The sequence below is a fragment of the Stegostoma tigrinum genome, chromosome 9 (assembly GCF_030684315.1).
Source record: "Stegostoma tigrinum isolate sSteTig4 chromosome 9, sSteTig4.hap1, whole genome shotgun sequence".
Classification (NCBI taxonomy): domain Eukaryota; kingdom Metazoa; phylum Chordata; class Chondrichthyes; order Orectolobiformes; family Stegostomatidae; genus Stegostoma; species Stegostoma tigrinum.
The window spans coordinates 89,124,460-89,149,875 of record NC_081362.1 but is presented as its reverse complement, the minus strand read 5'-3'; the positions used below and the strand labels follow the sequence as shown (position 1 = coordinate 89,149,875).

At 40.7% G+C, this 25,416-nt stretch overlaps 2 protein-coding genes across 10 annotated transcripts in view; one reads left to right on the top strand and one right to left on the bottom strand.

Annotated features, from left to right (window-relative positions):
* The window catches only part of LOC125454647 (kinesin-like protein KIF13B), a 180,741-nt gene extending 166,272 nt beyond the window's left edge, over nucleotides 1-14,469 (top strand). The window contains exons 37-40 of one of the 4 annotated variants that reach the window (XM_048535631.2): nucleotides 187-305; nucleotides 2,977-3,039; nucleotides 4,031-5,243; nucleotides 6,967-14,469. In XM_048535631.2, coding sequence (XP_048391588.1) covers nucleotides 187-305; nucleotides 2,977-3,039; nucleotides 4,031-5,243; nucleotides 6,967-7,277 — 1,706 coding nt within the window. In that variant the 3' untranslated portion in view covers nucleotides 7,278-14,469. Of the gene's footprint in view, nucleotides 1-168; nucleotides 306-2,976; nucleotides 3,040-4,030; nucleotides 5,244-6,966 lie in introns of all 4 variants that reach the window. The other 3 variants (XM_048535630.2, XM_048535632.2, XM_048535633.2) reach the window with 3 other exon arrangements.
* A 5,180-nt stretch (nucleotides 14,470-19,649) lies between these two features.
* The window catches only part of LOC125454910 (homeobox-containing protein 1-like), a 30,875-nt gene continuing 25,108 nt past the window's right edge, over nucleotides 19,650-25,416 (bottom strand). For all 6 annotated transcript variants that reach the window (XM_048536209.2, XM_048536211.2, XM_048536214.2 and 3 more), the window contains one exon: nucleotides 19,650-24,405. In XM_048536209.2, the coding sequence (XP_048392166.1) occupies nucleotides 24,265-24,405 (141 nt within the window). In that variant the 3' untranslated portion in view covers nucleotides 19,650-24,264. The remainder of the gene's footprint in view (nucleotides 24,406-25,416) is intronic.

Genomic DNA, 25,416 nt, shown 5'->3' with positions numbered 1-25,416 from the left:
AGTAAATGATCAAAGAGTGGAGTGTGCAGTTTGTGGAGAAAACTCTGCATTTCATCTTTCCTCTTGTACAGCAATAAGGGGCAGTGCAGAATAACAAGGTAAAAAATATAATACAGTGATAAAATTCATTTTTCAATATCTGCATCATTGTCTACCATCTCTTACCAGTCTCCTTTTCAACACTAGCTGCCTCTTACTTGAATCCAGTGAAGGCCTTTGTACCTCAAATGCCCAAACTTCTCAAATCACTTTTCCCTGTACGGGATGAAGAGAAGAGAAGATCTGTCCCTGCACCGAATCAACAGGTGAGGACTCATAAGTTGTTTTCGAAAATGTCATTAAACAGTTAAATATATTTGGCTGGCAATGAGACACGAAAAACGCTGTGAAACACTTCTAATTTTAATTAAAATCAAAGAACTGCAGATGCCAGAAATGAGAAACAAAAATAGAAGTAGTGGAAAATTTCAGCAGATCTAGCAAAATCTTTGGAGAGAAAGCACTTTTGTACCATTTACGGTCCAATTTGAATCATAGAATTCCTACAGTTCGGAAGAGACCATTTGACTCATGAAATCTGTATTGACTCTCCAAAGATCGGATCACGCAGACTCAGCCCCTGCTTGCACATACCTGAATGCTACAGGGCAATTTTAACATGGCTCATCCACCTAACCTGCACGCCATTGGACTATGGGAAGAAGCTGGAGCACCCTTTTCCTCTGCTCCTTTTCATTTAGTCTTGCCTTGGTATGTTTAGATGTAGGGATACAGCAAAAAACTTAAGTCATGATAGCTCTCAGAAACATGGGCAGGATGATTGGCTAGTTAGTTGTTACAGTTCGAAGAGGTGAAAGTGGCAGCGTGACAAATTGAGAGGGGAGCAAGGAAGATTTCAACAATGTTAAATATAGTGACGGTGGCTCAGTGGTTAGCACTGCAGCCTCACCGCCAGGGATCCAGGTTTGATTCCAGCCTAGGGCGACTGTCTGTGTGGAGTTTGCACATTCTCCCTGTGTCTGCATGGGTTTCCTCCGGGTGCTCCGGTTTCCTCCCACAGCCCAAAGGTGTGCAGGCTAGGTGGATTGGCCATGCTAAATTGCCTGTAGTGTTGAGGGGTGTGTGGGTTATGGGGGATGGGTCTGGGTGGGATGCTCCAAGGGGCAGTGTGGACTTGTTGGGTCGAAGGGCCTGTTTCCACACTGTAGGGAACCTAATCTAATCTAGTCTAATCTAATTGTCAAGAAGCAAGCGGGCAATTATGGGAACATCACCATAAATTTGGCAGTTCATACACTATTTCAATAAAGCTGGCCATGTGTGCATTACAGAATCTTAAATGCTGACCTGGTGTTTAACTGGTGTAGAAAGTGTATTCTGTACGTGAATGAATTATGAAAGCAAGGAACTTTAAGGGCACCTTTGTAATACTTCATTTAAATGTTACCAGACCTTTGTATATTCAATGATAGTCTCTATGAGCTGGCTTTTCAATATGATCTGCCAGAATGTTCCTGAGATACGTGAAGGACACTTTTCAACTGCAAAGTGGCATCAATGTGTATGCCATGACACGGGAATATGTACTGAGTTTATAGCGCAAGTATAATCCGACAGCACACCATTTAATACAAAGTGTGCTGCAGTCGTGAGCAGAATGTTAAATCTTTTGGGAAGGCACACATCATCACCGCAACATGACAGGATTACAGAATTGTTAATGGCTCAGAGGAAGCTATTCGGCCTGTTGTGTCTGAACCAGCTGTCTGAGCACTTTGAATGAGTCCCATTCTCCTTGTTCCCTGTAGTCTGGCACACAGTTTCTATTTAAATAATCATCTGATGCCCTCTTAAATTCCTCAGTTGAACCTACCTGTATCACAGTACTAAGTCATGCATTCAATCATCCAAATAGTGTGGAAAAGGTTTCTTTCTACCTTGCATTAGTTTCTTTTGCAAAATACTTTTAAAACTATGTTCTCAAGATCCTCAAGCCCCACCCCAATCTCCTAGCTACCAGCCTCATCCCATCCCCTTGACCTGTCTGTCCTCCCTGGACTGACCTGTCCCCATCCTAACTCCCCACCTACACTCACCTTTACTGGCTCCATCCCTACCTGTTTGACCTGTCTATCTCCTGTCCACCTATCTGCTCCTTTATCCATCTTCCATCCACCTTCCCCCCGCTCTCTCTCTCTCTCTCTCTCTCTCTCAAATTTCAGACTCCCCTTCCCCTCCACCATTTCTGAAGAAGGGTCCAGACCCAAAACATCAGCTTTCCTGCTCCTGTGATGCTGCTTGGCCTGCTATGTTCATCCAGCTCTACACCGTGTTATCTCTCTTCTCTAGTTTGTGATCCTTTTATGAGCAATAGGATAGTAGTTGAAATGGAAAGGGATTATAGAAGTGACTTGTATTGTTGTTGAGCTCACTGTCGGTTGGCTCACTCATTTGGTTGATTTCAGTAACTTCTTGCAAAATGTTTTAGTTACGATGACATCATATTTTAAACAATGTTTCAATAAAAATGTAAAAGTGCCATTGCATATATGCAGTGCCTTTTCCAACCTCAGGACATCTCAAAGTGGTTTACATTCAATTAAGTGCTTTATTTGAAATGCCACTGATATTTTTGTGGACCAGGACTGACTCTGAAATATAATGATAGTTTTGAGCCAGAGCTTCTGCAGGCCCTTGCATAGGGTGCAAAAGAAGGAGGCGATGGGAATCAGAGGGATATTCAGAAACAAGCTGTGATTGGATCTGCCCTTGGTGAAGGTGCAGTGGTCCTGGTTGCATAGAATGTGGTGAAATGTGAGACTAAAAGTATTACAAACAAATGTTTTGTTAAATGTTTATAGGTTACTGAATGATACAGTAATTTAAGCTGGGTCATTGACAGTCTGGGGATTTTTGAGTTTAAGCCTTATTTGAATATGTAGTGCATAGTAACTGATCAGTATTTCTTATCTGTAGTCTGTTCCTCGAATTGTGGTGCAGTCTGCTAAACTTCAAGATACATTTGAACAGAATAAAGTTGTAAGTATAATCTCCAGTTTCAAGAAGCTAAGTATTAGAATTCATACCTGTCTGGTTAGTTATCTCATAACACATTTACTGCAGAAGAATCAAAATTATTTCCAAACGTCCCATGTGTGTGCAACTGTGCATTCAACAGCTTAAGTAGTTACAATATTGCCATCTGGGGAGTGCTATAAAAGGTGGACAGCATATTCAGTTGAAAGGAGAGTGGTAAAGAGATTTTTCTTTTAAGAATGTTTTTAAAGATTGTGGAAGAGATTATAAAGTCAGATGGATACGGAAGAGAGCTTTGCAATGATGGAATGGAGTGATACGAGATGATTCAGAATGGTGAGGACTGAGAGTAGCAACTGCGATGCAGGCTTGAGGAAAATGCTGTGCTGTAAGATAAAGGAAGGATTTAAAAGCATTTATTAAATCACTGTCTTTTCATTCAATCTTCTTTATTGACCTTGCATATGGACCTGGTTATGGATAATTGGCAGCTAAGTATGCTGCATAAGAACATTTGACTGCACTTCAAACAAACATTTATTGTGAAGCACTTCTGGGATGTTCCAGTGTCTCAAAATAAGTTGGTACATAAATGTAGCTTAATTTCCATTAAATAAACTTATACATTTTTGAAAAACTAATTTTCATGACATCCATGTTTAGTGATGTATAAGATATAGTGCTTATTAGGTCAAAGATGGACTGAGAAATCATTTCCTTTTCGAGATGTTTTTCTCTTCAGTTTTGCTCATCTCTCTTTAGCACATCCCTTGGTACCTTCATTGTTTGCCCACTGAGGTCTCTTCCTTCTGCTAGGAGGATGATGAGGAATGTATTTGAGATTGTTGCATGATTTCAGCATGACTTGTATTTGATTTTGCAAAGTACGTGTTGTTTGGAGTGGTTGTGGGATGGGGGTAATGAGGAGAAGGGGTAAAATGTGCTAACATAACTTGCTTTGCCAAAATGTGGTGTTTCTGTACATTTTCATCAGGCTCAACAAGAAAAAGCCCCTTCTGCACCAGTGACCATGACACAACCCACCCATCCCACAGTGATGGGCTCAGTCATTCCAAATACTCCATCAAAGATAGAGTCTGTGGATGCAGCTGGCCATGAGTCCCAAGGAGACCCTCAGAGTCCTTCAAGTGAAGCTTCAAGTGGGTATTTCTCCCACAGCGTTTCTACAGCTACCCTTTCGGAAACTGCAATGGTGTCAAGTGGAGACATTGGCACACCTCCGCTAAGTTGGGCCACTACAGATGGGGACGCTTCTGCCCAGTTACAAAGTCAAAGGACATCCAGCAGTGAGGGTTCAGCCAAACTGAATGCCAATGTGAAATCTGGTTCCTGCTTTGCTGGACATATGGCTAATGGATCTCTGGACATGCAGCATCAAATCAATCAAGTAAAAAATGGTGCTCCACAGGTGTCCAGCAAAGGTCAATTCCAACTGCAAAGCCCAAGCAAGGATGTGGGAAAGGATTGTGCAAGAGTTGAGAATCGATCAGCAAATGCTGAGGTAACAGCAGAGCCTGCACATGAGACAGTGGTAGCAGAGGCCATGGAAATATCTGCATCAGTTGACACTAAAAACAGCTTTTCTACCTCTCAGACAGCTGAAGCACCAGTGGACAAATCAGTCGGCCCTGATGTGACCAACCAGAAAGTTGTCCTGCATTCCCTCCAACTTGATGAGCTGGAGGACTTGTTGCTGGCACAGAAGTCCACCTCAGCACTAACTGTCTCCAAGTCTGAGTCAAAATCTGACACAACTCCGTCCATAACCTCAGCATCTAACCCTTTCAAAATACAAAAGGTGAGGACGTCCGAGTTGAAGTCATTCACGGGCATCTTGGGGGATGAAAATTCTTGGCAAGATTGTGAAGATAAAGAAGAGCAGTGGTCAACAGAGGAATGGGGGTCTGGGGTCTCCGGTCTGGCTGCAGGTTACATACCAGAGCCAAGTGACAACTTTGAGAGATCTGTGACTGCAGATACAAGATATGATGAAGATCTTGAGTTATCAAATGAAAAACTTGAAATTATTTCAGATTCTGAGGAAGCAGTTGACATTGTTCCTGAGTGGCTAAAAGAAGGGGAATACGTCTCATTTGGTACAAACAAGACTGGTACAGTCAGGTATATAGGACCCACAGAGTTTGCTGATGGAATTTGGATTGGAATTGAGCTGAATGTACCAGCAGGTAAGAGACTGAGAAATCCCTTCAATTGATTTTTGATTTTATGCGTAAAAGAATGTTGTTAATGCGTTTGAAACGTCGCTTTACCTTTTCTCATTTAGTTCATAGTTGTTTTCTTAAGATCTTGAGTTACAGGTTCCCACAGGAGTGGCAAGTTTGCTTTTCTTTTGTTCTTCTTTCTGATTTGTTATTTTCATTTGTTTATTTGGTGTCCTTAATAATTAAATAAATAAATTTGCCTCAGCTATGTCATAAAATGCTGTTTGAACTTTGTGCAACCAGGTAACGAACAGATGGTCACATTGAGCATGGGCCAACAGGATTTCTATAAAATTATTTTGTTGTATCTTATTCGCTGTAGTTTTGCCTATTACTCAGTATACAAAAAATTCATGTCTGCTCCAATGTAAGTTCATAAACAACTCTAGTTCTGTATGGCAAATGCAGTATTGACTGATGTTCTGTACTTTCAGCGTGGACCGTACTAACTTTGGGTGATGTCAAAGCTGAAATGAGAAGTTAGACAGACTCAGAGCACAGGAGGAGTTACTGTAGTTTATTATCTTTAAAATGTCCACTCTTTGCCTTCACCTATAATCCTTTATCTTCCTTTTGCTTCAAATATTTATCCATTTCTCCCTGAGAATGCTCAATGATCTCTGTCTCAGCCATTCTCTACAAACTGTCCCATTGTTCCAACGTTCCATTGCGTAAGGAAATTTGACCTATCATTCTTCCCATGGGTGAAGATGAAAAGAGACCTCTTCAACTTAATGGTTTTGCAATTTTTGTACACTAGCGAGTTTTGAGAAGATTTGTAGCCCAGATTGAGGTTCTGGATGTGAGTTTGCTCGCTGAGCTGGAAGGTTAGTTTTCAGACGTTTCGTCGCCATTCTAGGTAACATCATCAGTGAGTCTCCGACGAAGCGCTGGTGTTATGTCCCGCTTTCTATTTATCTGGTTAGGTTTCCTTGGGTTGGTGATGTCATTTCCTGTTCTTTTTCTCACGGGATGGTAGATTGGCTCCAAATCAATGTGTTGGTTGATGGAGTTCCGGTTGGAATGCCATGCTTATAGGAATTCTCGTGCATGTCTCTGTTTGGCTTGTCCTCGGATTGTACACTGTCTTGCTTTGAATCAACCATGAGAGAAATCCAAAGAGCTGGAAGAATGATTTGTTTTAAATCTTGGGATTAGCTCCATTGTGAGACGTTAGTCCCTTTTTTGTGTTTTCTCCCTAGAGTTGAAATAAAAGATCAGGTGTACTTCTGTTCTTACATTCCTTTCATCCTGTTCTGGAAGATTGTGGCTGTGACCTGTTTTGGACCAGTGCTGTCCTCGGCCGATTGTTTTATTGTGTAAGAGTACCTTGTGGAGAAAAGCTCCAAGGTATTTTGCTGTTTTGAAGTAACGGTGCGGTTTAAAGAGTCACCTCTTTCTCTTCGTCATCTTTTAGACCATAAAACCATAAACAGGAGTAGGTTGTTGATCCCCTTGATTCTGTTTCATGATTCAAAAGGGTCATGGCTGATCTGGCATTCCTCATGTCCACATTCCTGCCTTTTCCCTGTAACCCTTTAGTGAAGCCATTGTAATGGAGAAAGTTAAATCTTGCCTATCTCATCGTTTCATGGGGCTAGTTCCGGGGTGTTAGCTTACTATCTGAATGTTTTCACAATTTGCTTTAAGTTTAAAGATCTTAAAAACACTTTTTGTTATGTTTCAGGAAAGAATGACGGTTCAGTTGGTGGAAAGCAGTATTTCCGATGTAATCCAGGCTACGGAGTGTTAGTCAGGCCAAATAGAGTTGCAAAAGCCACTGGCTCAGCGAAACGACGCAGCATTGGCCTCCGGACACAGCTGGCTGCAAATTCAGAGAATCGGAGGAGCGGGAACTTTTCCAAGTCTAACCCGAACTTGTCAGCTCTCACTGCAATGGCCAAATCTGAAGGAGGAACGGGAATCCGATCAGGTGACAGGACTCCAAGGAAGAGTGAGCATAGGAAATCCTGGTCTTCTGAACAAAAACCTTCGTGAGAAATCAGCCAGTGCATGGTTATGTTTAGACCTAGTAAGGCTTTGGAACTCGACATCCATGGCAAACTCCTTTTAAGCTGAACCCAGTGGTGCCTTTCCTCGCTAACCTCTGTACCAAGGAGACCCATTAACTGGCCTACCCTGGAACACTCTCACTTAATGTTCTTCTTTCTACCTGCTATGTTCACTTATCTTCCAGCTGTAACATCATTTCATTTTCTTGCTTCAATTTAGTCGATTATCAAACCGTGCCTGAATGACTTATGAATTATTGAATGTATGCTGTAAAAATATTTATGATTCACATAAGGGCTTTTGTATTGTCAAAGGTTGACTTCACATTTCTATTGTGCTGAACTGCCTGCAGTCGTCCTCGTTGGGTGATGAAAGTGTCCATGCACGACCGCCCCACCTGCCCCATCACAGCTGCTAGGGAATAAAACATTATCATATGCACCTCTTTGAATTTGCACAAAGAACATATGAACATTTGACTATTAATTTCCTGCACCTGTGACATTGGTTACTGAATTGTTTTATTCCAGTACTTTGTTTTCACCTTGAATTGGTTCTGATTTTAGTTCTGGGGGATTTTGAGCAGAGCTGAGGGTTTCAGAGTCTTTGCTGAGAGGTCTGTGCCAAGTTGAGGTTGTGGTCCCATTTCTTTCCTACTGTTAGGCCTCAACGGTTCACTGATAGATGGGCCACAGGAAAAGGGTGAGAGAACACAGCAGTTCTGGGAAGGTGCAGTTTGCTATTATGGTCAGGATGCTACCAGCATGCTTCCACTGGTGGAAGCTCCTACTATGGGGACCTGGGAATTTTTTTTTAACTAGTCATGGTGGAAATTTAAGTTCTTTCCCTATGCAATGCAAAGCCATGTATTTTAAGTGGTCTGCTGGGATATTGAGAAATATTTTGAAGTATTCAGGGACTTAAATGAATAGGGTTCCAAATAGTTGGGAAAGATGGAATTTTCAATCATTTGACTGCTATTAAACCTCAGAATCATGTTTAACTGTACATTTGACAGTAAGAATTGGAACAACATTGTTGATCAGTGAAACCAGATTTCCGAAAGTTCTGTCTCATCAGACCATTTCTACTGTGATGATTTTAAAAATGCATTACGTGAACTGTGCAGGTGTCGTGTAATTAACTTTACAAGTTTTTATTTGTAAAGCAGGGTGCTACTCCTGTTGGGTCTTTTACTGGAACAGAAACTCCCTGATTTACTGAAAATTCTTAACAAATTTGTAATTGGCCACAATGTTGGGGCAGGCATTACTGCTATAGAAGCAATGAAAGAACCTTAATTCTATGTAATCTAACATTTCAAAGTTTCTTGATGTATTCTCTATGATCAAATAATACTTTTGAATAGGCATAGCATTGGGTACGCAATATTGAGAAGAAACCCAAAAAGATGAGAGACTTGATTGATGGGTCAAGAATTGAAATGTTGTCAGAACTGGAGGTGGATACGTGAACACCTTTGTGCAACCGAAGAAAAGAAAGGGAACGAGAACCAACCAGTCATAATTAAGCCAGGAAGTTCCACCACTGTTTAATACCTGCAACGGACATTGCACCATCTCTGGCTAGTGTTTTCTACCTGAAATTATAACTTGTTCCTAATTAGGATGCGGTTGTACCTGCTGCGTACCGTCAGTTCTGCTATAACATGGGCTGCTTTAACGCGTTTAAAGAGCTTAGAACGTGAACTTTCCTCACTGGTATCGGCTATAATGCGATTCCGGCTCCATGGGTCTAAACAGCGGAGCTACTGCGCGATTATTTTTGTTAAAATATAGCGAGATCGCACGAGGACGCAACTATCACGTTATACCAGAACAGACTGTATTTCCAATTCATGTTGTCTTGTAATTTCATCAGTTGTTTTCTCAGTTGTGATGTTTAGGTTTACATCTTGAACTTTTGGGCAGCAGTTGCCCGATGTAGCAAACAGATTCTCCAAATGTGGCAGCTCCTGCTTTACTGACCAGAAATCAGAAATTCCTGGTATCTGCCATAGCTCTGAAATGTGCCTTGTTCTTTACCTGATCATTTTGGATTTGAGTTGTCGGCGCTCGAGGTCAACTGCAAAACAATCTTAAATGCTCAGGCTCCTTAAGTTGATGGGGAGCGGAAACGTTGTCAGTAGGCCTGTGGCAAATACTGACAATTTGAGCAACGAGGAGTAGTAAACCATTTTTCTTCATTTCTTTTTGATCGTCATGGTGGATCTCGGTGTAAGTCTTATGAAATTTCGATAAGATGAGGTAGATAATGCACAGGCTATGAAAGATGGATTGTGTGGTCTTTTTCCAGTTTCATCCCTTTGCCTTGTGAATCACACATGGACGTTTTCCTGTGATTTACTACTTTACTGATTATTGAGCACCTCATAGTCTGTGTTGGAATGTTATAAGCACTACTTGAATGACTTAAATTGGCTGAATTGTTGAACTTGATAAATGGTTTTGGTGCTGGAGTTCAAAGGTAGATCTGATTGTTGTTTTGAGAGAGGGCCAAGAGTATGATTTGGTAATATGCTGGGAATCTAAAATCAAGTGCTGGAGGAAATTGGCAGCATTTTTGGAGAGACATTTAATGTTTCAAGTTGAATATGATTTGGTTTAGGTGGCCTGATTTCTTTTTAAACTTAATTTCTGTAGGGAATTCATTTGCCAATTTTGACTCTATAAACACCATAGAAGTTATTCTCAAAGTAATTTGCAGGTGGTAGAACTTGGGAGACCTGAATTCTGTAACTATGTATCCTGTTCTTATCTGTAACCTAATCAGTCCCCTCTTATTTCCTAGCACCAGTTGGTTTAAATGTAACTGAGCAGCTTCTGAAGAGAGTGGGGACAGAATCTTCCATGTAACTGGTGTTTAAAATTTGTCCATTTGGCTTTTATAACAAAGCGCAGCCACATACATCTGTAACAAGGGCAAAGTGTTTGGATACTTCCAACCTTGTTGGAGAGAGCATGGAAATACTGGGAACCAATTTGCAACAGATTACACCTTGTTGCAGTGGTACTGTCACTACCTCTGAGCCAGATGATCAGGGTTAAAGTCCCAGCCACCCCCAAAGGTATGTCAAATCATATCCGAACAGATGGATTAAAAATAGTTAGACAACTTGTCTAGTTCTTTTGGTTCATAAAGTGCTGGTAATCGCTGTGAATGCAGTTATAAACAACTGCTCCATATGTCTATTTCCCTTGTAACAGACTCTTTACCTTGCATGGAAAGGGAATGGAAAACAGCCATTGTCATACAGCAGATCTGTATGAGTTTAGGCATCCACCAGTAAATTTTCTAGCTGGCTGTTACCCTGAATACAAATTGCACTTAATTAATGTGCACTATTTTAACAGAGGATTCAATTTTTTAGATCATTTTCTTTTAAAGAGCACGTAGAAGATTCTGCCATTTTAGTTGTTCGTAACAGTGACAGGCAGATTAATACACTCTCTGGTTTACAAGTTGGCTCAGCAGAGGTTACGTATTACTCGATATAGCCATCTGGTTTGTTGGATGATTATGCAAAGTTCCCATTTTCTCCAGAATTTTACTGCTGGTCTGCTACAGCCACCTGTAGTATATCGTGAAGCTTTGAGTAAACCTTTTGGACTGGTTTTCAAATTTTAATCACTAAATTAGCAATTTAGCATATGTTTATCAAATGAGTGTTCAAATCGAACAACATTTATGTTAATTTTTAAAGATTTCTGAACTTTTCTTTATATTTAGTCTATTTCCTTTAAATCAAATCCAGATTGAAATGTCTTATGGATGTTAATTAGGCTTGTCAATTACTCTATGTATTGGTGTATGGGCAGTATGTTGAGGTCTTGATATATCGAGAATCTATGTAATGGACTTGGTGTAGCGTAGAAGCAAAGCCTCCTAGCTGTATTCATTCAGGGTTCAAAAAATATGAAATGAGCTATAATTGTCTTTTAGTTTCTTGGGAGGCTGGGGGAAAAGAGAGCTTTTGGCAAATTGTTGTGGTGAAACTAGCCTGCCCAGTTATAGCTCTTAGAAGTGTGGAATGGCCAAGTTTAACTTACCATGACAGTGTAGTGTTTGACTCAAGGAACCATCAGGTAGAAATAATTTTGTCGCATATAATATTCTACTATTCAGTCACTTAAAAAGTTAGAATGAGGTTTTAATTTAGCCACGTTTATTGCTCCATGTATAACTCAAGAATGTTGGTGTAACTGGAGGTGTTGGTTGGCACACTTAACTATTTTGCAAACCTATAGTGGACATTTTATTAATGAAATTAAATGGGTTTGTTCTGGGAGAAAAATTTCTGCGAATACTTACTTAGTTCCCACTGAGTATGTTTAAGATATTGCCTGCAGCCAATAGGCAGCCTGAGTTACTTTTGCCTTAATCCTTATGAGATATGATATGTCGCTGAAGGAAAGATTTTTGGGTACAATGGAGGAGGAAGATGAGCAATGACAGCTCAAAGAATGAGTCACTTCTGTTAATCACATTTACTTGTATTTGAATCAAAGCTGAATTAAATTAGAATACAGAGACCAAATCTGAATGATCCACCATTTCTCAAATGACCAAAAGATGAAATAGTAATGTAATTAAAGTAATGGTAAATTTTATCAAGAATGATTTTTGCAACAAATCCATTACTTAGCACACAAATACCAAGAAGTTGAAAGTGTGGAGCTCAGCACCGATACATCAGCAGACAGCTTCTTCAAAGAGAAACCCAAAACTATTTTTAAAAAACACTCTGAAACCAAGGATAACACTGTGGGGAGCAGGAGGAACACAGTAGGGAAGTTAGGCTGAAGACTTTACCAGAGGGTTGCAGTTGGCGAGAGATCCACTGAGGGCTTTCCAGAGGGAAGAGGATAACTTCTCACAAGGTGGGTGTCCCTAGAAGAGGCTTCGCAGTAGGGTTATAATTCACTGAGATAGTAAGAACAGCAGTTCTTACTATGAGTGAATTAACAATCGGAAACCAAACTGTATATACACATTTTTAACGTGTTGAAATAATGCATGAATACTATCAATACAACAATTGATTTCTTTATTCATTCACGGGATGAGGGTGTCACTGGCTAGGGCAGCATTGATTGCCCATTGCTGTGGGTCTGGAGTCACATGTAGGCAGTTTCTCCTGACAGTCAACAATGGATTCCTGATCAGCATGAAACTCTTAATCTAGCTTTTTTTAAAAAAACTGAATTCAAATCCCATCATCTACTTTTGGAAGATTTGAACTCAGGTCCACAGAACATTATCTGTGTCTCGGGATTAATGGTACAGTGACAATACTACTAGGCCATTGCTTATCCCCTTAACCTCTGCACTGGTTGAAAGTGATTTTGATGCCTAATGTACATTGTGCGATTCTGCACTCTTTCTGTAAGTAGACCATAACAATAGCAGTCGTGGAAAACACTGCCAGTTTTACACCATTACAGCCTCGTCTGTTGAGTTTATATTACTGCTCTCTGCTGCTTTAAAGTGAGTTTTGGTGCACGTTAAAAGTGATTTGCCCTGGAATGAAGTTCCACATGTACTTTAGGGTCAGAGTTCCTTTTGCAACACACTCATGGTAGTACAACTCAAATTTGCTGCCTGTACATGTTTCAAAAATGCCACACAAAGGTACAGTTCCACAACAGTTAGATAAATTATTGATCATGTTAACTTCCAGCAGATTGTGGCTGAAAAACAAACTGGTAACTCTCATTTTTTAAAATTCATTAACCAAACATTGACATGTTTGACTAGAATGTCCAGGAACAGTGGAGATGATGAAAAGAACAGAGCACACAAACTCAACAACTTTAACCCAGGTTTACTGTTTGCTTTCTCAAGTGAGTGTGGTTTTCTATGCTCTCCTGCCAAGGTTTGTCCTGTTTGTATTACAAGTGTGTGAATGGTTGGTAGTAATTAACTTGACCAATGTCACACCTATCTCTCACATGTAAACTCTGACTTTAATTCCTTTACTTGAAAGAGAACTTAATTTCATAAAATTAAGGTTTGAAATGATGACTTTGAGGTTAACATGCAGTGTAATTGAGTATTTTAAGTTGAATTAATGTTGTAAATGTTATGTAAAAATTTAAAAATATTTGGGACAATACAATGATAAGTGTTTAGATACCTTTTAACATAGTCATTATGTCAAATATTTATCAGAATTAATGTTACTAGCTCTCAAGCTACAGAAATACCCCATATATTCCTTCAGGGCCAGTTCAAACATTTGTCTAATTTTTAAATTCCAAATCTGTCTCAGAATAGGTCAGCAGTAGAAATAAACAGAGTCAAAGGATGAGTTCAGTGTTTACATCTGGTTCAAGGCTGGATGATTCTGACTGTAAGAAGAGAAAAGGCTGATGTTCCTACATGGTGTCAGTGCAGTTGGGAACACTTGTTACAAAGTAAGTTTCGGAGATAATAGGAACTGCAGATGCTGGAGAATCTGGGATAACCGGGTGGAGAGCTGGATGAACACAGCAGGCCAAGTAGCATCAGAGGAGCTGATGTTTTGGGCCTAGACCCTCCTTCAGAATTGGGTTTTTGTTCTGAGCTGACATCCTGTGATTTTGACTGTACTGGGTCCAAACATTGGATTTTTCTATCTCAAATTCTATTTTATAAATATGGGAGTTATGGGAAATGTACAACAAAATAGGTATGCAATTGCAATAATATTTGTGGCAACTGACTTGCCTCAACAATTACAATACAATCATTTATTTATAATGTTTGCAGCTCTCTGGAGCAGAGATGTATCATACCTCTTGGATTTAATCATACAATGACCATTTTTGAAACGTAAATTCTAAACTACTGATTCTCATTTTATGTATGAATAAACACTGAAGCTCAGAGGTTGTCAAGCCCAGGAAAGGTTTGAATTTAACACTAATTTTTTGCAGTCTAGTGGGAAGTATGCATAAGGTTCAGTAGCTGGTTGGCCACCTGTGTATGTGCTGGGTTTGTATATAAAAGCACAATGCAAAAATTTTAAATGTTTAATTTTAAATATTTTTAAAGGCTCGATGAAATTCAAAGGTGCTTTGTCATCTGCATGTCTCATGTACTTAAATTTTAGTCTGTATAATACTACTTGTTACTTCTGGCTTAACAATGAGCAATAAATACAAATTAATGTACAGACTCAGCTTACCTTGATTTTCTAATATTGCCAGAGTTACAGGGAACATTCTGAGTGGGGCTTTATACAGTTAGATGGAATAACATACAGAATAGGTAAACTTAGAGCACTACAACCGAGTTACCTGAAAGCATTGTTCTGCAGATACTGTAAATTTAATTCTAAGGAAAGAACAAAATGATGTCCTCACATAGCAGGCCAGCTCAGATCTGTGGAGAAAGGGTTCATGTTTTGTTGTGCTGAAAAGTGATCAACCAGAAACATCACGCCCCTCTCTCTTCACAGATGCTGCCTGACCTCTGTGCATTTTAAATTCATTTTCAGAGTATCCAAAACATCAAGTTAGAGAGCAAATTTATTTTGTTGCCAAAAGATGAAATTGTGGATTATAAAACTGCAATGGACTGCCACTGAGGTGATCTTAATCTTTTCACAGAATATTCCTTTGGGACCCTTACAGCAAGAAGGTGTTCAAGATAATCAAAAGAAAAAAATTCCAAACTCCGGGTGTAAAAGAAGTTAGTCAAAGTTAAGCAGCAGTAGGAAAAACCTACACAATGGGAGTTTGAAACAGACTGGGCAGGAACAGGTTCCTAAATTTCCTACATGTCAGTGCAACAATAAGCACCTGTGTATAGGCTGACCACATCCATCCAACTCAAAGTAAACCTGGAACGTGTGGGGCTCTATTCACGAACAGTACCGTATCTCCTCTTGGAGCTGTGGAAAAAAAAACTTACAAAGCAAGCAAAATCAGGAGTAGGCCAACTAGATCATTGAAAAAGTGATGTTTGTATTTTTAACTGATACCCTTATTGTCCAAAGTGAGCATTTTTTTGTTCCCCTTCATAACACCCTAAAGAAACCATTTTAAAACAGCAAAGACATTGAATGCAGCACAATGTATAGTTTATTTTTTCCTACTTGTACAATACGGAGATTTAACACAAATTTTAAAAAATAATTTCTCAAAACAACTGTACAAAAAGCATAACATTTTTTGCCAAACAGTCTACTGTCCAAAAAAGGCACTATAGGAAAAGAAACTGATACAGGACTCAAATGAAAAGACATCTGCTGCTTTGTATATATTTATTGGAAAAAGTAGTCTAAGGCTTTAAGATTATTCTGTTCACCTTCCAGTTTGGAAATCAATAGATTATTTCAGTGCAGAACTGCCCTATTTCCTGCATCATTCCCTCCACAAACCTGGAATGTGAGAGTTTTTTATTCATAACTAGCATTGTGCATCTCTTCATCCAACCTGGCTGTGAGAAGTTTATTTGTTGGTGGTAAGGAAAGAGAAGAGAACAAAAAACAAGGCAATCAGAATTGGAAGTACACAGGAATAAAGTGAATAGGAGCAGCAGTGGGCTATTTGGCCCCTTGAGCTTGCTCTGGTAAGGTCATGGATGACTGATAGGATTGTGGCCTGACCTCTGCTTTATTGCCTACCCTGTGACTTTTAAATATGGTGGAGTTGCAGCCTGATTTTTGATTAACAAGAGAGTCAATGATCCGGCCTCCACTGTTATCAATGACAGAATGCCAAAGAACTTAATGCCCCTGAGAGAAAATTCTTACTCCCTCTCTGCCTTACAATGGGAGATGTCATAATTTGAAATTGTCACTTAGAATGTATCTCTCGGGTGAGAGACCAGAACTATCAGAATTTACCTATGAAATCCCCTACTCAGAATCTTATACATTTCAGATCTTCTAAGCTCCAAAAGGTACAGTAGCAATGAATAGTGAAGTGTTCCTTCTTTGTCAAAATCATACTTAGATTGCTCCCCTGCAAATTCATGAATTATTTTACATTGCAAAGAAAAAGATGTGCATTCTGGAATAAATTTGTCATGAAAACAGGACGTATTCATTTGTGGGATGTCGGTATCAGTTCCTAATTGCCTTTCAGAAGGTGGTGGTGAGCTGCCTTCTTGAATTACTGCAGTCCTCCTGCTGTAGGTTGACCCACACTGCTATTAGGGAGGGAATGTGAGTATTTTGACCCAGCAAAGGAACAGTGATATAGTTCCAAATCAGGATGGGGAGTGGCTTAGAGGGGAACTTGCAGCTTGTGGTGTTCCCATATGTCTGCTGCCCTTGTCCTTCTAGATGGAAGTGGTCATGGGTTTGGAAGGTACTGTGTGGGGATCTTTGGTGAATTTCTGCAGTGCATCTTGTAGATCATACACACTGCACCAGAAAAGACAACAGTAACAGCTCTGTTGACCGCGCAAAGTCCTCCTCACTAACATCTGGGGTTAGTGCCAAAATTGGGAGAGCTGTCTCACAGATTAATCTTTCAGATATGATTCTAACTGTTCCAGACACCATCACCATCCCTGGATATGTCCTGTCTCACCAGCAGGTCAGACTCAGTAAAGGTGGCATCTTAGTGGTACTACAGGTGGGAGGGTGTTGCTGTAGGAAGTCTCATGGCTTCAGGTTAAACATGGGCAAGGAAACTTCCTGCAGATTACCACACACCATCCTCCTCCTCCATGTTGAACACTTAGAGGAAGCACTGAAGATAGCAAAGGGCACAAAATGTACACTGGATGGGGGATTTCTACGTCCACCACCAAGAGTGGCTCGGCAACTACTACTAATCGAGCTGGTCAGGTCCTAAAGGACACAGCTACTAGACTGGGTCTGTGACAGGTGATGAGGGAACCAACAAGAGGGGGAAAAAAAAAATACCTGATCTTATTCTTAGTAATCTGCCAGCTGCAGTCAACAATACTGTCACGGACAGATGTAAGAGTGACCATCACAGTCCTTGTGGAGATGAAGTCCTGCCTTCACATTGAGAATAACTTCCATTGTGCTGTGTGGCACAATCACTGTGCTAAATGGGACAGACTTTGCCCAGATCTAGCAACTTAAGGCTAGGGCATCCATGAGACCATCCACAGCAGCAGAATTGTACTCCAGCACAACCCGAGTCTGGCATATCCTGCACTCAAACCATTACTATCAAGCCAGGGGGTCAACCCTGGTTCAATGGAGAGTGCAGGAGGGCATGCCAGGAGCAGAATCAGGCTTACTCGAACATGTGGTATCAACCTGGTGAAGCCACCAAACAGGAGTACTTGCATGCCAAACAGTGAAAGACATAGCTAAGCGATCCCACAAACAACGGATCAGATCTAAGCTCTGCAGTACTGCCACATCCAGTGGTGAATGGTGGTGGACAACTGGAGGAGGCGGCTCCACAAATATCCCCATCTTCGATGATGGAGGAGCCCAGCACATCAGTGCAAAAGATCAGGCAGAAGCATTGAGTGGATTGATCTATCTCTGCCTCCTCCGGTAGTCTCCAGCACTACGGAGACCAGTTTTCAGCCAGTTAGATTCACTCCACATGATATCAATAAATGGTTGGGAGACACTTAAATACTGCAAAGCCTACCAGCCCTGCCAACATTCCGGCAATAGTACTGCCTAACTGTGCTCCACACAACTGAGCTTGCCGCTCCCCGTGCCCAGCTGTTCCAATACAGTCACAACACTGGTATCAAACCAACAATGTGAAAAATTGTCCAAGTATGTCCTGTACACAAAAAGAGGGACTAATCCAACCGGGCCAATTACCACCCCATCAGTCTAGTTCTGATCATCAGTAAAATGATGGAAGGTGTCATCAATAGTACTACCAAAGGGCACCTGCTCAGCAACACCCAGTTTGAGTTACGCCAGGGCCACATAACAGCCTTGGTTCAAACATGGACAAAAGAGCTGAATTCCAAAGCAGAGGTGAGTGTGACATCTCTTGAGAGCAAGGCTGCATTTGAGTGTGGCATCGAGGAGCACTGGCAAAACTGGAATTAATGGGTATCAGGGTAAACTCTCCAGTGGGTGCACTAATACCTCACACACAGGAAGACGGTCATGGTTGTTGGAGGTCAATCATTTCAGCCCCCAGATATCTCTGTAGAAATTCCTCAGGGTAGTGTCCTAGGCACAAGCATCTTCAGCTGTTTACCTTCCCTCCATCAGGAGGTCAGAAGTGGGGATGTTCGCTGATGATTGCACAATGTTCAACACCATTCATGACTCGTCAGATTCTGAAACAGTCCACGTTCAAATGCAACAAGATCTGGACAATATCCAGTATTAGGATGACAAGTGACATTCGTGCCACACAAATGCCAGGCTATGACCATCACCAATAAGAGACAATCTAACCACCATCCCTTGATATTCAATGTTAGCATGACTGAATTCTCCAGTATTAACATCCTGAACGTTATCATTGACTGGAGACTCAACTGGACTCACCACAAATACAGTGGCTACAAGAGCAGGCCACAAGCTAGGAATACGGCAGTGAGTAACTCACCTGTATCCTCAAAGCCTGTCCAACATCTACAAGGCACAAGTCAGGAGTGCAATGGAATACTCCCCATTTTCCTGGATGAGTGCAGCCCCAACAACATTCAAGAAGTTTGACACCATCCAGGACAAAGCAGCCCACTTGATTGGCATCACATCCAAAGCCATTCACTCCCTCCAAGGCCGACGCTCAGTGGTTGTCATTTCCAGGGTTCGCAACTGTACAGCTGAATAGGCAGGAGTGGGATGTAATGTGACATTTCTGCCATTCTTTTGGAGTGAGGAAGACCCATTATAAATAATGATATTTCAAAAAAAAAGTAGAATCACAAAGGCAGTCTGAGTGTCTGGTCTGCCTTAAAGGCAAGTTGCTAACATCTCTCACTGGCCTCATTGCTTAAAAAGTCGAGAAATAGGTCCCTGCAGCAATGGAACAACAGTCTAGTCCAAGTGTGAATCTGCATTCAAATATAATCTCAGACTTGGGTGGTTCTGACTATACTCACTGCTACGAGCAGGAAGCAGGTGATGTGCAGGAGTTGTCAGGAAAGCTGCCTCTCCTAATTTAGTTACCCTGAGTATGAGGAGCAGGTTTCCATGTCTGTTGATTGATGGAAGCAATGGGGTGGGCAGGACAGTGTCGTTTTCTTTTTCAATGAATTACTTAAGATATGGTGAAACATATGATTTTGGAACAGAAGAGTGATCATAACATTTTTTAAAAATAATTTCATCCATGACCACAATGACGAAGTAGGGCCAGAAACATACATGCTTATACAATTTGATTTGTCAGCATTTGCTGATTTCCACCCCCCCCCCCCCCCACCATACCCCACCCAACTAAAATTACAAAATTGATTTACCAGAACAGCAGAGGATGAAATGGTCTCTCTCACTGAATATTTTTCATATTTACTAATGGTTGAAGCAGAGACATACAGGGCTGCACAAACTAACCCTACATGAGGCTGGCTGACGCAATAAACATTAAGTTTCTGTGGTTCCAAGTTATGATAGCTAATCCTTTTCTGCATCATTTCCCTATCTCCGGCCAGTTTTGTTTTTCACAATAATCAGGAGAAATTGATTGGTTGATTTTATATCTGTTATTAAAGGGGAACCAAGTACACGGAGTACTTTGTTGATATTCCCACACCAGTTTCTGAAATTGGATCTACCCCACTCTCTATTTCAGTTTCATGACTGGTCTGAAGAGCCACCTCATTGTGATCCATTGGTTTCTCTGGAGTTCTGAGAAACATAAGGGCAGGAGTTGTTTGTCTAACAATCCTAACTGGAAATGAACAGTTGTTGTTTTAACACTCCAGCTACGAATACAAATGCTTCTTATGTTGAAATGGGTTGTGAAAGTACTCTACCGGTATCTGTTCCACAATAACACCTACAATTAATACTGGCCAACTGCTGGAACAGTGCTTTTTACTTATCTCTTACGAAGGGAAGCTCTTTTTGGGATCTAATTCATGAAAATCTGGTTATTATTCATAAAAATCCAGTGTGTCTTAAAAACATGGCTCATTAAAATTAACATTGTCTAGTGTCTCCTGTGCAAAATAATAAGTAACAGAAAACTAACTTTGCGAGAATCTTGCTGGGTGAAAAACATTTGAGGCCTGTATTAGGGGAGGTGGTGGAATTGTATTACAAATATAAGTACAGCTGCTAAATTAGCAAATACAACATCTAACACAGGGAAGGATTATATCAACCTGAATCCTTCATTTACTCTATAGAATATTCCCTTTCTGCTTGGCAGAAAAATACATCACTTATTACAAGACAAATGAAACCATAAGAAAGTAGTGTCTCTATTCCACATGTTATTTACAGGTTTGGCAGCATTAGCTCAAAGAGTACATGGGAAATAAACACTTATTTTGTTAGCTGAACTGATCAGCCAGGAAAACTGTAGTAAATATAAAACTAAGGTGAATCGATTACTTAAATCATTATTTCTATCATCCCTGGGAGTGATACTCCAACCTAATATGCCCACTATGTTACATAATAACAATCGATAATGGTATATGATTATTGAAGCAGGGATTCATCATTTTGAGATTGCTAGTTTCATTTCCTCCCAGCACTTTCTCATGCAAATTCTGGCATTCAAATGGCAGCTCACACTGCATGCATTAAATGTCATAATTTGTAGCATGCAGTTGCACTATTTGCCCTACTAGCCAGATTCTGGATTGGAATTCTGAAGTTCCTTGATCCATCAACTAAATTTGGGATCACAAAATACCAGCTCCTGTTAATATTTTTGTCACTCATTCTCCGTGGATGATTAATTACATTCAGCAGCTCTCACTGAATGGCCCAAGCACATTCTCTATTTGCTCGACCATTGTATAGAGCAGCTTATCTTTTCAATGGTCATTGCAAGATGGGGGCATGGCCATAATTTACTGCCCATCCCCAATCACTGTGACAAAGGATCTTGGAGAGTCAAACTGTCGTTGTGGGAACACTGGTCCAAACTGTACTAAACCACATTGGACAGAAGTACACAGTCACTTTGACGAACAGTAGGCAAAAAGTGGGATATGAAAACAGGTCTTGTGAGATAGTCTGTGTTGCCACCAACCTGTACACTATTTTTTATAAAATATGACATGGCTGCTTGTAGAGAGGAGGCAGGAGCAGTAAACCTGGGGTACATGCATGCACGGTATTGACAGTGGCAGAGTTTGTTGCTAAGCAATTAAAAAGACATAGCAGATCTTTGACTTCATAAATATAAGTAATCAGTACAAAAACAAGTAAGCTTTGTTGAACCTTTATGTAACACCCTGAATCTCAACTGCAATATTTTGTCCAACTCTGGTACCATACCTCTGGAAGGAAATGAAGGCTTTGGGGAGAATTTGGAAAAGATTTGATAATGCTTTCAGAGATGACAGATCTTCAAGATTGCTGAGAACACCATTCTAAAAAGACAATAGTGTGAAGAGAGTTGACAAAGGTCTAGTGTCTTCAGAAAAGACAGAAACTGGTACCATTGGTGACAGGATCAAAGACTGATATATGGTGAATGAGAAAAAGAACTAAAGACGAGATGAGGAAAAAAAAATGTAGTAAGTGATCAGATGTGGAATGCACTGCCTGAGTGTATGATGGAGTCACATTCAAGATTTCGAAAGGGAATAGGATAAGCAAAACTAAACAAAAGGCCTATCAAGAAAGGAAAGGGCAGGGAAACCAGTTGAGTTGTTCTTGCAAAGAGCCAGCATGAATACGACAGACCGAATGACCATCTCCTGCATTGTAGCTATTCTACACAAAAGGAGTATTGGTTGTCGGGGAGACTAAGGGAGACAAGACTGTAGGTTGACAAATGTAACTGTGACAATCACAACTGATTTTACGACCAACAAATCAGTCAAAAAATGGATAGCAAAAGTTACCAAGGAATAGGACAGTGTGGAAATCTACAATGGGACTTTAGAAGAGCTAGGATCAACTGGGTTTCTAACCCATACACTAGATTCCAAGGATGAAATCAGACAGTAGCAGGAATGTAAAATAACAATTGCAAATGCAACTGGGCAGTGCATCCACTGTAATAACCCAAACACATCCACTTTTACCTCATGTTCCTTCCTGGAAACACAATTTGAGTTTGAGATCAAGCCAGAATGAAATAAAATCCATTGGAAATGCCAAACTTTTACTAGTGCACACGGATGGATAATTGTGCCTCATCTCCCAGGGTATATTTGTTCCCTTTTCAGTTGCTCTCTTGAAGATGAAACTTGTTAAAAAAGGTTCCATTTGTCTTCACTTCCTCACATTCACTCTTTATCAATTGTGCAGCACAGACAACCTATACCTGAGGTTATTGAGCTATAAGACAGTCAGTCTGACAAGGTCCTCAACTATAATCCTCCTACCAGCTTAGATTGCAAGGTTATCCAGGATCAGACTCCTTTGTGCTAAACTTCCTGTGGAAGTAAACAAGGAGTTCTCATGTAGTGTTTGTCCCTTCCTTCCATCCCAACATTACTAGAAACTTGTTACTTTGTTTTCCAGTTCTGAAGGAAGGTCGTCAACCTGTAACTTTAACCCTGGTTCTCTCTGCACAGATACTCATCTGGTTGGGCTGTGTCTCCAGTGTTTTCTGTTGTCATACAAGTGGAAGATTCTGCATGTGGAATATCTTTGTTTCACATTCACATGGGCATTGCATAATGAAATACTATACACAAATTAATAGCTTTAACTTGCCTCTGATTACTATTAAAACTGCACAAAAATAAAACATGACTGAGACACAATGTCCCTTCAGAATTTTTTTTGGCCTATGCAGGAACTGGAGTTAAGTATAGACCCCTGTGTAATGCAAAAGCGTTCATTAATGGCACCGTGGCAAAAGGGATGCTCTCATCAGTCTACTCCTGAAGAGCTGAATTAAGCACATTCGAGGAAGTGAATCAGGGTGGTTCGTTGTTGTGGGTACATTCTCCACGTGCAACATGTAGGACAATCTCCCGGGCTACATGTGCAATCAGACTCTTACAACAAATTCAATCAAATCAGATGTTCCACCAGGTTCATGCTTGAACTTCACTTGAGTCAGGCACATTAGTTACATTAAAGGTGCTACTGACACTCTTGTTACAGCGATGCCCAGTTCAATAAGGACTTAATATCCAAGCAACTGCCTGCAGCTGTCCAAACCAACCGCTCCTAACAGATGTCCTAACTGTCTGTAATTTTTGGTGACCCACTAGCATGAGAAGGTTGCCACTGGAATGTTTTTGTATCTGCCATGAACCTCCAAACAACTTGGCGATATCCAGTTCTAGTATTTGTTAGCAACAATCCAACAGTGAAAATATCTTGTCTGTAATTCTGAACGAATCAGCACTTCTCATTTCCCAAACCATGCAGGTAGTGAAAATCAAGGTCAGGTAATCGGCAAACCTCGGAGACTCGGCCCAGGAAAGTGCACTTTAAAGTGGGAATGTTTGATGTTACAGGTCAAAACCATGGGAGGAAGAATCAGTCAAGGCCAGACATCTGGTTCTGTTTGCGGGACTACTTTAAGGTTCAAATTAAACAAGAGTAGTGGGAACAGCCCTTCAAACCTACAGAGGTTTGAGAAGCATTCTTTTGAAGTTACAGGCTGGTGAGTACATACCGTCTGGAATGCTGCACTCAGGAATACTTCATGCTTATGCACTGCATCCTTAGGAATGTTTACAGACGGATGGTAAGTGCAGAGGTGCAGCTTTGATCAGGAAAATGGAGGGCTTCTGGGTGAGAGGTACAACCTTTGCCCAGGTCAGTTCCTGATAGCTTACTGCAATCTGGATGAAGAGAACCCTATTAACTAGTTCAAAACAAAACACAGAAATATTGAGATTACATTAAAGATAGGGCAGTCCAATGATGCACCAAATCTTAGTCCATCCCAACAATGCTTCAATCATCTTCAATCACCTCTCTCTTTATTTCACTCCCCCCTTGTCTGGCTAATGCCAGGATGGTGTGATTGACTGCAGCCATTTCGACAGCTAAAGAGATAGGATCTTGCTGGGGATCACTGTGGCTCGTGTTGTCATCCTGTGTTTGGAGGGAGAAAAAAAGACTTTGATTCATGAGGAGAATTATGAACCTGTCATGAATGTACCTCTGCCTCTCTCTCCCTACTTCCCTCCTCTCTCCTGGTGGCCTTGAGTGAATGTTCATTCTAGCCAAGAGCCTGCACTCGGCATGTTCTGGCTGCTCCTGTTGATCCACTGTCCCAATACAACAAAGTTAAAGGATGGTGATCAGGAAAAGGAATCCTCACAAATATCCCACTCTGCTCAAAAATATTGAGATGATTATAATAATTGAGCTGTTGTCGCAGCCAAGACCAAACTCAACAACATTGTTGGGATCAAAACAAGAACCCTTTCTAGACTACAAAGTGTGGAGCTGGATGAACACAGCAGGCCAAGCAGCATCTCAGGAGCACAAAAGCTGACGTTTTGGGCCGAGACCCTTCATCTGTGTGTGTTCATCCAGCTCCACACTTTGTTATCTTGGATTCTCCAGCATCTGCAGTTCCAATTATCACCTTTCTAGGCTGTCCCACTCACTCACTTGGGCAACTCAGCTCCTGGTCTATTACACATTGATTTTTTTTTATTGGTGCTATGATCCATCATTTTTTTTCCTGAAGTGTGAAATCATACAAGAAGACTGTGGGAAGAATTCAGTGCAGTGTACAGTTAATGTAGATATTACTAATGTACAGCCACAGAGATCACTGAACCTTGGACAGCACAGAAGCAATAGAAATGACCCTAAATATCCTTGAACCATCAGAGAAGCAAACAGCCGTTAGTCCTCTTTTGGGTAACTTCAAGGTCAAAGGTTTGGCACATACATAGCTTCCCTGATGATTATGACAGATCATCTTTGACTCGAGGGTAGTTTGTTAAACCACCTCACAGGCTCAGAGTTTATTTTCAAAGTGAATTGGCAGGTATGTTTTTCAATGGGGCCAATGAAATGCTATCGTTATAGATAAAGTTTGGCCCATGTCATCTCCAGAATTGATTTTTGTTGAATAAGCTACTTGGCCTG